This window comes from Leptopilina heterotoma, unplaced genomic scaffold (assembly GCF_015476425.1).
Source record: "Leptopilina heterotoma isolate Lh14 unplaced genomic scaffold, ASM1547642v1 Lhet_107, whole genome shotgun sequence".
NCBI classification, from domain to species: domain Eukaryota; kingdom Metazoa; phylum Arthropoda; class Insecta; order Hymenoptera; family Figitidae; genus Leptopilina; species Leptopilina heterotoma.
Genome location: NW_025110824.1, coordinates 62,818 through 77,500, shown reverse-complemented (window position 1 = coordinate 77,500; position 14,683 = coordinate 62,818). Strand labels below are relative to the sequence as shown.

General features: G+C 28.2%; 1 protein-coding gene across 1 annotated transcript in view; it reads right to left on the bottom strand.

Annotated features, from left to right (window-relative positions):
* Positions 1-14,683, bottom strand: part of LOC122502384 (calcium/calmodulin-dependent protein kinase type II alpha chain-like) — a 274,765-nt gene that overhangs the window by 243,691 nt on the left and 16,391 nt on the right. The window contains exon 2 of the mRNA XM_043612408.1: positions 9,966-10,025. Within this exon, the coding sequence (XP_043468343.1) occupies positions 9,966-10,025 (60 nt within the window). The remainder of the gene's footprint in view (positions 1-9,965; positions 10,026-14,683) is intronic.

Here is a 14,683-nt window from a genome sequence, read left to right as displayed (position 1 = left end):
TAAATTATTCAGGTGAAGTGCACACTTCAACTAAGAAAAAACTTCAAGTTGAATCTAAAATAGAATATGCTCAAAACCTTAAATTAAAAAATATAAACAGTGATAGAAGTACTTTGTCAAAAACAAAAAATACTCTATGTCAAAGAAATTATTGTGAAAGAGTATTAAATCATCAAATTCAAAATGAGTTGAAACTGGTAAATAATAGTATAAATTCAAATTTGAATATTTCTAATCCAAAGAAAATATTAAATATAGATTTAGATGATAATAAAACATTTAAGTCAAATAATGTTGAAAATTATCTAGGTCCAATGAATTATTACTGCACACATTGTCAAGCTAAACATTTTAAAGATGAACAAGTTGCTGGTACAAAAGTTAGTTTTAATGACTGTTGTAGTCATGGAGGTGTTGTTTTAACTTCTATACAATATCCAGATGAATTAAAGCTTTTGCTAGAAGGGCTTCATGAAAAATCTGGTCATTTTAAAAAGAATATAAGGCTGTACAATAATTCTTTTTCTTTTGCATCTTTAAATGCTAATGTAATTAATTTTAATGGAAGAAGAAGAGGACCATTCTGTTACAAAATTCAAGGTCAAATTTACTATCAAATTAATAGTGCTTTATATCCGGATAAAGGTGAAGATCCATGTTTTGGTCAATTATTTATTTATGACCCTGAGGAATCAATCAGATACAGATTAAAAAGTAACGAAAATTTGGACAAAGAACTTTTACAAAATATAGAAAATATTATGAGAACTTCAAACGCATACACAAAATCTTACATGATGATGTCAGAAGTAATTAAAATAGAAACTGAATTAGCAAGACAAAATAATGAAGATGTTCCAGAGTTACAACTATTGTTCACGTTGAAAAAAGGTTTTGATAAAAAAAGATATAATTATCAAAGTTACAATGAAGTTGCTGCTATTTTCAATACAAACTCAGAAGGAGAAATACCAGAATCTTATGTAACAGTTTATAATAAGTCTACAAAGGAACTGAAATCAGTTAGTAATTTAGATCCGAATGTTGAACCATGGATCTATCCCATATTTTATCCACTTGGAAATAAAGGTTATAATATTAATATGCTTCGTAGTGATAGTGATTTTAGAAGTAAAAAACATAATATTTCTAGGTCTGCCTATTGTAAATACAAAATTGCTATAAGAGATAAGGAATTTAATCAATTTTTATATGGGGGAAGATTGTTTCAACAATGGGTAGTTGACAATTATGTAAAAATAGAGAAAGATAGATTGCAATTTTGTGCAAACAATCAAGCTCAATTGAGAAGTGAAACATATCAAGGATTAATCGATTATTTACAAAATAATGAGTTAGAAAATGATGTACATGTTGGAAAAATGCTTATATTGCCTTCCACTTTTATAGGATCACCTCGTAATATGATGCAACAATATCAGGATGCCATGGCTACTGTTGGTCGTCATGGTAGACCAGATTTATTTATTACAATGACGTGTAATCCAAATTTGAAAGAGATACAAGAAAATTTATTACCTCATCAAACTGCTTCTGATAGACCTGATATAGTAACTAGAGTTTTTGCATTGAAGGTGAAACAACTTTTAAATGTTATTGTTGACAACAAATTATTTGGAGAGGTTAAGTCTTATGTTTATGTTATTGAATTTCAAAAGCGAGGATTACCACATATTCATTTGTTAGTTATATTAAAAGAAAATTCTAAAATATTAACAGTTGAAAGTGTTGATCGTTATATTTCTGCAGAAATTCCTGATGAAAATATCAATCCTTCCTTGCATAACATAATAATGCAAAATAACATTCACGGACCTTGTGGAGATTGGTGTTTAATTGATGGTAAATGTTCAAAAAATTTTCCAAAAAGTTACCAAGAAGAAACTACAATTGAAGAAAACTGTTATGTTCGTTGTCGTCGAAGAAATAATAATAAAACGTATGAGCGACCAAATGGATTTGTTGTTGACAATTCTAATGTGGTTCCATATTGCCCTACACTTTCGGAAATATTTAATTGCCATATAAATGTGGAAATAGTTTCAAGTATTAAATCTGTTAAATATCTATATAAATATATTTTCAAGGGTCATGATGCTGCATCCATTATTATTACAAATGCGAATGGTGAGGTAACTGTTAATCACAATGAAATTAATCATTATGAAGAAAATAGGTATGTAGGTCCTGTTGAAGCTGTTTGGAGAATTTTAAGTAAACCTTTAGGGAAAAAGAGCCATAGTATAAATCGTTTACCCATACATTTACCAAATGAACAGAATGTTATTATTCGCGAAAGGAAAGATAATAACAATGTTTCTTTTGATTTACAGAAAAATACAAAAATGCTCGATTATTTTAAACTTAATGAGCGTGATAGTACTGCTCGTCAGTATTATTATACACAAATACCAGAACATTATACGTGGATAAAAAAAACTCTTGAATGGCAAAAAAGGAGTCGTAAAGAAAAAGTATTGGGAAGAATGTATTCAGTTAATCCACGCCAATTGGAATTATTTCACCTTAGATTATTGTTACTTACAGTAAAAGGAGTAACTTCTTTCCAAAGTTTAAGAACAGTTAATGGAGTTATTCATGAATCTTTTACATCTGCTTGTTTGGCATTAGGACTTATAGAAGATGATAGTGAGTGGATTAGGACAATGGAGGAAGCTACTTTATGGATGATGCCTCATTCACTTCGACAATTATTTGTAAGAATTCTAATTCATTGTCATCCTGTACATCCGGAAAAACTTTGGGAGAAATTTAAAGGTCAAATGTCAGAAGACTATTCAAAAATTGACAATATTGAAGCTGAAAAAATAGCTTATAGAAATATAAAATCAATGTTATTGAATGAAGGATATTGTTTAACCGATTTTCAGGGTTTATTAGATATAGATGAAAATTTTCCTGCGCAGGTTGATGATATAAATATTTTTGAACATATAAAAATAGGAGAGCAGAATTATACTAAATTAAATGTTAAACAAAAAAATATAGTTGATTATATACTTGAAGTAATAAAAGATTCTTCTTCTAATAGTTCTAAATGCTTATATATTAATGGTTGTAGAGGATCTGGAAAAACTTTTTTATATACTACCTTATGGCATTTATTAAAAAGTAAAGGAATAAATGTTTGCAACATGGCATTTACAGGCATAGCTGCTACACTGCTTCCTAATGGGAAAACTGTACATAAAGTCTTAGGCTTACCTGTTCCATTGTACAATGATTCATCTTCAAATATTAAAGTTCAGTCAAAAGAAGGACAATTTTTAAAAAATATTGATGTTTTTATTTGGGATGAAGCACCAATGGCTCCAAAATATGCCTTAGAAATTATGGATAAGTTATTAAGAGATATAATGAAATCAAATGAAGTTTTTGGTGGAAAAATTGTAATTCTAGGAGGAGATTTTCGACAAATTTTACCGATAAAAGAACGAGGTACTAGATCAGAAATAATAAATTTATCAATAAAAAATAGTCATTTATGGCAACATTTCACAAAATACACATTAACAGAAAATATGAGAGCTTTACCAGAGGAAACAGAATTTGTAGAATTTCTACTTAAAGTTGGTAATGGCGAATTAAATGATATAGATGATAACATCGAATTACCAGAACATATTATTCAACAAGGAAATATAGATATTGCTGAAGAAATGTATAGTCATTTGATACAACAGAAAAAATTTAAAGATTTGTCAATGTGTGCAATTTTAGCACCAAGAAATGTTGACGTTGATGATATTAATAAGAGGGTGGTAAATCTCTTAGACAGTAAAGGTGAAAAAATATATAAAAGTATTGATTCTACTGAAAGTTGTGATAATGGAAAATTTTCTGAAGTTTTATTACCAGAATATTTAAACACTCTCTCTCCACCTTCTTTACCACCACATGAATTACATTTAAGAATTAATTCTGTTGTAATGCTTATTAGAAATCTTAGTATTAATGAAGGATTATGTAACGGAACAAGGTTAATTGTTTTAGATTTATCACATAATGTTATTAAATGTAAAATATTAACCGGAGATAAGAGTGGAAATATTGTTTTTTTACATCGAGTAACTTTATATTGTGAAAATTTATATCCATTTACTTTTAAAAGACGACAGTTTCCTATAAAATTGGCTTTCGTAATGACCATTAATAAATCTCAAGGTCAAACATTTAATAAAATATTCATTGATTTAAGACGAGATGTTTTTAATCATGGTCAGATGTATGTTGCATTATCAAGAGTAAAATCATTTGATTCCGTAAAAATATTTTTAGGAGAAAATAGAAGTAATATATATATATATATATAAAAAATTATGTTTATAGGGAAATTTTGGACTTTTCTTAATTTAGTTTATTTTGTTATGTTGAATTCCTTTGGGATTTCAAATGTGAAACATTACATTGAAGGGAAAGATCAGTGTAAATTTTAAAAATACAAATATTTCTCTCTGCTAACAACACCAAAAGATATAACTTGATTATACTGAAAGAGACTAGACTCTTAATAATAATAATTATATAATAAATAATAATAATTTTGATTAATAATTGAGGAGACATAAGCAATAAAGAACGAAGTGCAAGGATTGATGCTCCTTTACAATGAGGTAATTTTGCGATGACAATAACACAGGTCAACAAAAAAAGACATACTTTTTTTTATGAGATATCGGAATGGTTTCCGATGTATTTTTGGACGCTGAACACGATCCCGAATTCCAAAATTGCCCATCACGTCAGGATTTTAAGAAAAGTGGGGGTAAAGACCCCAAAAACGCTTTTTTGAGGATTTTCAACATTTTTTTTTCTTTAACCTGACGTGCTAGAGACTTCCACAAGGTCTTAAATTAAAGCTTGTAATGTGCACTACAAGACCCATATCCATAAAATAAAAAAAAATTAAAAGCTTTTTCAAAAAATTGGGTTGAAGACACCAAAAAGGTGTGTTTTTGGATTGCTTTAATAGACTTCATGCAATTGCTTGGATTCGCTTGAAAATTGTTTCTCGGGGTTATTGGAGTCGTTGATTACAAATCCGAAATTAGTTTTCAAAAATTTAAAATGTCGGAACCAAGATGGCAGATGTAAAAATTAAGAATTGCTTGGATTCGCTTGAAAGTTTGTTACTCCAGGGTTTTTGGGGTCGCTGATTATGAATTTTATTTTATTATTTATGAAAATAATTAAATGTTTTTGTAAAATTATTTGATAGATTTTATAAAAATAGTAATTATTGAAAAATTTTTAATTGTTAAAACATTTTGAATATAATTGATAACTGAATTCTTGACGAGATATTCGTAAATTTTTTTAAAAATAAAATTTTTTAAGAATAATTGAATTTCTTTAATAAAAAATTTTATTACTTTTGAAAAAAAAGAATTCTTGTGACGAATATTGATATTCTTGAAAATAGTTGAATTACTCTGAATGAGTTTATTATATTTTATAAAAATAATCAAATACCTGAAAAAATGTTTAAAATTTAAAATTATGTTGTGGTATTGGTATAAAATTTAATTTGTAGCATAGAAGTGTATAGTTAAAAAAAATTGAATGGCGCGCGTAGCGCGCAGAGTTTGTTCTAGTGTATATAATTATACATATAATATATATTTATATATTTTCAGAAGAAGTTCAGCAGAAGTGAAAATCAAAAAATCAAAAATGGAAATCAGAAACACAATCATATATTCTAATTGTAACAATGTGATTCATAAATAAAGTTTACAGAACATTGTCGAAATTTTCTTTCAAGAAGATGGAATTTTAAATAATGGAAAGGTAAACTCGTTACACCGTAAACCATTTACAGTGTTAGCTTAAAAAATCTTTATTGTTAGTATCTTTTTAACTGTTTTAGTAGCATCAGCATGGTGTCTACAACTTTAATCACCTTTTAACGACAACATCTAATAGTACCGAGGGATATCAAAGAAAATTAATGTTTTAATTTTTCGTACTATTTTCACTTTTAAAATAGAATTTAAATTCGATAATTATCATTTTTACATTCATCCAATTTTTTTATATCGATTAACATTCAGAATTATAAAATTAATATACTCATTACGATTGAAGACAGCGCTATATAGCGCTACGCTATATACAGAAAACATAGAGACAAAGTTATATGAATAGAAATGAGAGTTGATTGATTATTTATTTAGACAAAAATAATAATTGTGAAAAAATAAGACAAAAAGTTTTTTATATAAAAAAATATATATGTATATTTGTATATAATTTATATGTATATATATCTGTATATTTTATACTTTCTCTATGCCATCCTTATTCTGAGACAAAATCGTAGCGATTTGACAGAAAATTCTTGTAAATTTGGTAACTTATAGCGAGACGCAAATTTCTATTTTGTTTTATTCCTTATTACTTATTTGTTTTAAACAATTGCAACATTTAGTGTTTATTAACATCATGGAAAACTAATTTTAATAAAAATTTATAATTTTTAACAAAATATAAATAATTGAGCTATATAGCGCCGTCTCTAATCGTAATCCCCCTACTGGATTATCCACGTCACATATTAATTTAATTTTGATATTTCTTTAAAATTAGTACTTATTAAAGATTCAAAGGGATATTTTTACAGGGAGTTAAATAATTTTTCACTTTTCCTTTCTGAACTATGAACAACTCTACTTTTAAGCGTTCAGTTTTAAGAGTAATTGTGACTTGCTGCGCACTTTACGAGATCTCAGAACGCATATAACGTATCTTTTACATCTTCTAGAAGATCCTTTTCTCATCGATCGAAAAGGATAATTGCACCCTGGTAGCATATTCAACGAAAAGCTTGCTCTTTGGAGAGAGATAATTTCGTTATTTTAAGGAAAAACTAACTCCAAGCAAAAAACATATTTGTCTTTTTCTACGATGGAAAATAATACTAAAGAAGGTTAGAATACAATTATTTTATGAACTACTAAATGACAACAAAATCCTTTAGATATTATTACTACAAAGTTTAATTGTCAAATTCTTAGTATATGTTTAATAATTTCGTATTTTATATTTGAAAAGAAACAAGTAATTAGGTAGAAGACCCAAAACTATTTGACATCCATTGATGCTGATAATTTAAATGAATCGGCATATCGTGATTAATTTCAATTCCCTAGAATGAAGGTCATTGCACTACAGATTTTAGTAGACTTATCGATTTATCGTAAAAAGCATTTGACAAAGTTTAATTGACTATACATAGCGAATGAATTAACCCTTTTAAATGTCATGAATCTCTGTCGTTAATATGTATCTTTATCGAGGAACATTCAACGAAACTAAAATTAAAGTCCCTGTCATTCAAAATATTTTTCAACAAAATAAATGGTCCTCCAATATTCCAATTTAGAGATTAATTTATAGTATCACATTATAAACAAACTGTTAACACTATAAGTTAAGTGAAAATTTCGAATTGCATTTACTATGCAAAACATGTAAATTATATAATGGTAAGGGTTAAGTGATCTTATGCTTCATCATTAGTTCGTGACACTGAATACACTTAGCGTAAGACTTGCAGAACGTGATGGTGTATTACGGTGTAATGACACTAAAATACTGAAATTAATCATTCCAATGAATTTATGCAGATTACTAAAAATGACTGCAGACATAAAAATGTATTCCATACTGTCGTCAATTGGCAGTTTAACGTATGTATTTAATAATTAATTAAATTTTCTGCTTAACGTCAAGAAAAATCTGACACTTTCAACAATAAAAATAAAAAGAAATTTAAAGGAATAAATTTCTCCGTCAGACTCTAATTAATTTTCTAATCAAATTAATAAGCTGTTCTCTAATACAACTAATTAAACAAAAATATTGATACATCTAAGATTCTCTTTCTCTTCAGAGGAAATTCTGCCTGAACAACTTGGCAAGCAGAAATGCCAACGACGAGACATGAATGGGACGTGATGTTAAAAGAAATGTTAACCATACGATAAAGGACGGATTAAACTGTTTGATTTCATTGGTTCTTTTGAAAAAAGAAAAGGGCCCATTTTGTCGGTCATTTGCAAAAGTAATCAGTATTTTAAAAATGGAGGTGTGGAAAAATTTAAAACCTCTTGATTTTTCATCTCTAAGGTGCCCTGGACTGTAAACAATTCTTATCTGAATAACTTACCAAAAGAACCAGAGATTTTGATGTTGGAGTCTTTGTTTTTGTACTCATAGAAATGAAAAATTCGATATTTCGTGAAATTTTTCGTGATAGAGACTGTAAAAAAATTTTAAATAAGTTTAATTTCTATTCTTTTTCTTCAAATGACACAATAAAATTGCACCCAATCATTAACCTTGTAAGAAATGGTTTGTAATTAAAAAAAACCTCTTTTTTATAAAAGGGCCCATTTTGTCGGTCCTTTTAAAATTATTCCGTAATTCCAAAATGGAGGGGGGGGGGAATTAACACCTCATGATTTTTCATGTTTAAGGTGCCCTAGACCGTAAACAATTCTTATCTGAATAACTTCCTAGAAGAACCAGAGATATTGATGTTAGAGTCTTTATTTTTGTAGTCGTAGAAGTGAAAATTTCAATATTTCGTCAAATTATTTATAATAGAGACTGTTAAAAAATTTTAAATAAGTTTAATTTCTATTTTTTTTCTTTAAAATGACACAATAAAATTGCACCCAATCATTAACCTTGTAATAAATGGTTTATAATTTAAAAAAACCTCCTTTTTAGAAAAGGGTCCGTTTTGTCGAATTTTCGTATTTTTCAAAATGGAGGGGGGTTGGTTTTAAAAATTAAGAACCTATTGTTTTTTCATCTTTAAGGTGCCCTGGACTAGAAACAATTCTTATCTGAATAACTTCCCAGAAAAAAGAAAAACCAGAGATATCACCATCAATTAGTATCACAATCTTTAATTCCGTTTTTCTCGAAATGAGGTTTTGGCGTTCTAAACTTTGAAATTCTATAACTCATCGAATTTTTCACCAAAAAAGTTCTATGACTACTCAAAATTTTGCAAGGAATTCGCCCATGTAGATAAGTTTAATAGTGCAAAAATAGACCCTTTTCATGTGGACGTCCACATATAACGGTTACAATGATTGAAGTAGTTAATATTAATTATATAATTTATAGATAGGAGGCTTCCGTTTCCGGTACCCTTGAGTTGTGCACGCGTTTGGATAAAGTTAAAGTTTTTGACATAATTGTAAGTAATTAATAAAGTATATTTAGTGCAGTGTGTTAGAGAGCAAAGGAAAAAGTGTTGTGGTGCAAATTAAAAGAGAGACAAGTAGTGTGAATTTTATGTTGCTAAGATAGGAAAGTGGAATGGCTTATAAGGAATCAAGTGACTCAATGGGATTCCGAAGATATGGTTGGTAGAGATGAGGTTATTGTTATGGATGGTTATTATAGATGTAATGAGGTTTTAAATAAATAAATGGGGTGGACGTTAAGGGAGATAAAGTCAGTATGGACAAAAGTAACTGAAAACGGAAAATGCCTACAGATATTAAAATACGTATTAGATTAATTCCAAAATGCATCCGATAACTATGGGAATAGTCTTTTACACTGTTCTCCCTGAGTTCGTGAACTTTGTTCGCTTCATGCATCTTTAGCTTCACCTTTATCTCTGACTTATTTACTAGAAAAGTTACTCGAAGCAAGGAAAGTGCACAGATATACATGCCTATAGCAGTAGTGGTAGGGTAACTTTTCAGCAGCTTCACCCCTCGTTTCAAGTTCCTAATATCTACTTTAACTTTAAACGTTGATCATAAAAAATTCACATTTACTGTCAAAGATTCGTTTCACCATATAGCTTCACATTCATAAAGTATCAAATTTTCCTCAACAAATATTCTAACATAAACTTGTAACAACTAAATGATAAATTAATATCAAAAACTTACCAATATTTGGATGCTGAAGTTTCCTACATATCCGTGCCTCTCGTTCGAGCTTTTGAAAATCTGTAACAAAAAGAAACAGAAGATAAGAAATTTATTCTTTTTAGAAACTAACATAAAATCGATGCGAGCATCTGAACAAATAAGGATTCTAATATAGAAATATGGATATTAAATGGTTTATTATCGTCAGAAGCTTTTATTCAACATTTTATGTATTTCAAAGGGGTGGAAACTGATTTCAGTGAATGCCAGGGAGCTTTTTCAGTCAACGTCCTAGGGAATCTTTTAAAAATGTATACGACTCAATAAAGAATTTTATAGGGTCTCAATCTTTTCTTCTTGAATGGAATAAACTTATGAAAGAATTGTCCTATCAAAAGGTTCTATGTATTCGCAGTTTTGCATCCAGATGAACAGAATTTGTTCGTGTTTTACTACAATGTACCAAGGTAAATGATACATTACCCGAGTCGAACTTTTAGACCTGCTTACTTCCTGGTAAGTATAATTTAATCCTAACCTGCACCTAACAAACCCTTGGTGTTTTTTTCCTCCTGCGTAAGTTCTATTTAACTCTGGCAACTCCTTTTTAAGTCCTAATTGAACCTTAAACCCTGTATTGCTTCTACTACATTCTTACAATAGCAAATGTTACGCGCGGAACGAGATATACAACTTATTATTGTTATGCAAATTACAAAATTTTTATTTTGAAAATTTCACGAAAGAATTCAATTATTTTCTAAAATTTTAATAAATCCTTCAAAAAAATTCAATTATTTCTATAAATAGTAAAATACTTCGCAAGAATTCAATTAATTTTATAAATAGTAAAATTCTTTGCAGGAATTCAATTATTTTCAAATATTTTCATAAATTGCAATCAATTTCTTAAACTTTAATAAATTCTTCGAAATAATTCAACTATTTTTATAAATACTAAAATTCTTTGCAGGAATTAAATAATCATTAATCCAATTAAAATAAAATTAAACGAAAGAATTTAATTATTTTTAAAAATTTCCATAAAATTTAACTACAACAAGAATTTAAAATTCTCTAAAAACAATTTAATTATTCTCAAAATATTTTTAAAAAATTCTATATAAAAATTAAATTACTAGATATCTCAATGCAATTTTTAAATATATTCGTCAAAAGAATTCAAAGAATATTATTTCCAAAAAGTAATTCAATTATTTTGAATATACTTAATTTTAATAAAATTAGAAGAAATTCAATTATTTTCGAAACAACTTTAATTGAATTTTTCGAAAAAATTTCATGATTTTTAAATATTTCTATAATATTCTTCATAACAATTTAATTATTTCTTAAAATTTTAATAAATTCTTCGAAACCTTTCAATTATTTTGATAAATACTAAAGTTCTTCGCAAGAAATCAATTATTTTCAATACAATTTTAATAAAATTCTTCTTCATAAAATGCAATTGCTTTCGAAATTTTCAATTAAAATTATTAAAGAAACTCCATTAGTTTAAAAAAAATTCAAAGAAATTTTTCAAAAGAATTTAATTAGGATTTTTAAAAATATTAATAAAATTCTTCGCGAGAATTTAGTTATTTTTCTAAATAAAGAAATTCTTTGAAGGAATTCTATTATTATCAAATTTTTTGATAAAATTCTTTGCAACAATTCGAAGATTTTCAATACATTAATTTTAAAATTGAAAATATTTGAAAAGAGAAATTAAAAAAAAATTAAAAACAAAAATGTAAACAACAACTAACTTCAAACTGCGAATAGGTTACCGAAACATGTGCTTTTTTATTATTAATTTATAAATATTATTTTTAACTGAAATGTTTTGACATTTTTTTTTAATAATAAAAATATTAATTTATGAATGTTTAAAGAAGGTTATTATTATTAAACAATTTATTTATTTGCTGTAGTGTATTAGTGTCAATTAATGCTTTATTGAATCACTCAACAAGTCTCTGAAAATAGAGCGTCTGTGTTTAGTAAGGTTCCGTAGCATAGTGGTTAGGGCGTTAGTTTCGTAGTCCGTAGGTCGTAGGTTCAAGTCTCGCGTGTGTTAGATTTTATTTATTTCGTAGGTTTGCGTTTATTCCGATTTTTCTGTATTGTATAGTTATAAGTATGCAATTTAATAATTATATACACCGTTAAATAATTTAATTAACAAATATTTAATTTAAAAAATTTTTTTTTATATATAAATGGATATGTATTAATCCTCACATATATACTAACATTATTTATGAATTCGCTATTGGTCACGATTAAATTAAAAAAAAGTAAAAATCATTAAATAATAATGCCATTTATTAATAATAATTAAAGTTATTATAAAAATTAGTTAAAAATGATCTCAAATATGGTATGAGCGAGAGGAAAGAATTCTGTAAGTACGGGTCAAGCAGTATTTAATAAGGTTCTAGGAACACCTGCTTTACTCCTTTTACCATCTAAATTTGTCGCTAACCAGGGGTTTGCAGGAGGTAATCAGAGTTAACTTGCAATGCAAATAAACTCTGCTTTCATCCTATTACATCCTTACAAACCCTTACAAACCCTTTTATATAAAATTTACCACTCTCGTATTTTTCACTGAATCCTGTTTCAACCTACGCAACTACTTTTCAGCTTTAAACTGCATAAGTGAAAATCCCTTTTCGTCGCCATCGCAATTTTATCGTGCTGCTTTTTTGACCTATTTATTTCTTGTTCTTGCGAGAGTCATTTGGCTTTCTCAAGAGCAAAACTAAAGACTTTGCAGAATTCAGAAATAGGAATATAATTATTATTTGTCTATTCGTCGTATTTTTCCTTTGCCCAAGAATTAGCTTGAACTTTTTTTGTAGCCCGATAGACTGGTGATCTGTGATCCACCAATTGCACTTTACCCATGATTCCAACCGTTTTGGTTACCTTGGCAGTGAATGCCTTCTAATATTCTCCTAAATCCAAAGAGTGGGATTTATGAATCGATTGTAGCTTTACGCCATTTTTGTGGGACCGACACTTGTACGTTGACAGAAGAGCTTATTGGGTGCACCTTGAAAACACCCATAGTAACGCTGCAGAACTATTGTGAGAAGCCTTCTCTCTTGTGCGGGCAGAAGTTTTCCCATAGCAGTGGTGTAAAGTTCCCAGAGAATTCTGCTATAACTTTGTGGGGCATCAGCTCTCTCACAAAGTGAGATCTATTCAGCCAAACATAAAAGACGTAATCATTCTCTCATTTAGTGCTGCAACTTTACCGTCAAATACAGCCATAAGATAAAGCCCAACAACTTTTCTGTGTAAGAACACAAAAATAAAATCTGATCTGTACACTCAGAATCCAATTCAACAATATTTTAAAAGTTATTATTACTTGCCTGGATACACATGGAATCGACTGGAATCGTGAAGGACGAATCCTTACGATTCCTTTACATTTAGACAGATTCACCACGAACTTGCTTGAATTATGTTAATTATCGTGTATTCTTAAATAATCATTTCATTACAAACCTTTAATTCGAGAGTGAGCACCTATTAATAATTATTTTGGTTTTAAATATAAGCATTAAAATTTATAAATAAATGTAATACTTTTATTTTTTTACTCTTTTAATTATTCGGTATTTTAAACTAAAAATATCAACTTTTCTTCTCTGGGAAAGAGAATTATTTTAGTATCCAAAGATAGTGTGACGGAGATATTTCGATACATAGGAGTATTGTCGACGGAAACGGCAATTGGATTCGATCGCAAAATTGGATAGAGATCAGTCTGGATATCTCTATTTCAGGGCTTTTCTCAAATAAAGACGAATGTTATATGTACCTACAGATAGTAGTAGGACATTTGCTCTACTTGCACTTAGTTACATATGAAACAGCTCTAAGTGCTGTTCATCAACGACTATAGTCCACAGTTGTGTACAAGAGTAGTTGCAATGAATGAGGCACATTGTATTTCCTGCCACAGTTAAGGCCTATGTATTCTAAATTATTTAACACATATGTATATGTGTAGATATATATGTATATATGTACACGTTTATTAAAATAAAACTCTCTGTCCTAGAAATTCTGAATGCATGTTCTACCTTATCCTTTTTCCTTAATAACAAGAAAAGTTCCGTCGCTATAAAATACTTTAAATCTTAGTTTTTGACACATCTTGATAATACACATAACAGAAAATAATTTTAACTACAGAACATTATTGCAAAATATTTCCCTTTAGAAAAGGGGGTGAAAAATAGTAGTGAATGTGTAAGTTCGCTGTAGGAAAAATTTTTTCTAACTAAAATCAAGTTAAACGTTTCCTGTAAAAAAATAAAAGTTTCATGAAGTCGATATGGGCATTTCTCTAGAGAAACGTTAAACTGTTTTCAAGTGGGTAACGTTATACGCAAATGATCTTGCATTATTTTCATGCTTACTATAGGAGTTTCCGTCTTTGAGACATTTTCTACTAAAGTTTGAGTCAACAACCGTTAAGCGAAGCAAATCAAAAAACTTAAAAAATCTATTTTAAAATACCTTGCACTTTTTCAAAGTAAGATTACAAGATTATTTTCACCAATTCCATTCGAATCTAAAGGTAATTTCATAGAATTTTGCTCTTTATGTTTTTAATTTAAAATAAATTAATTCTATTTATCACTGTTTGTAAGTTCTTTACAAAATATCTATTAAGATCTTTTCTAAATATACCGTTGCACAAAAGTTGA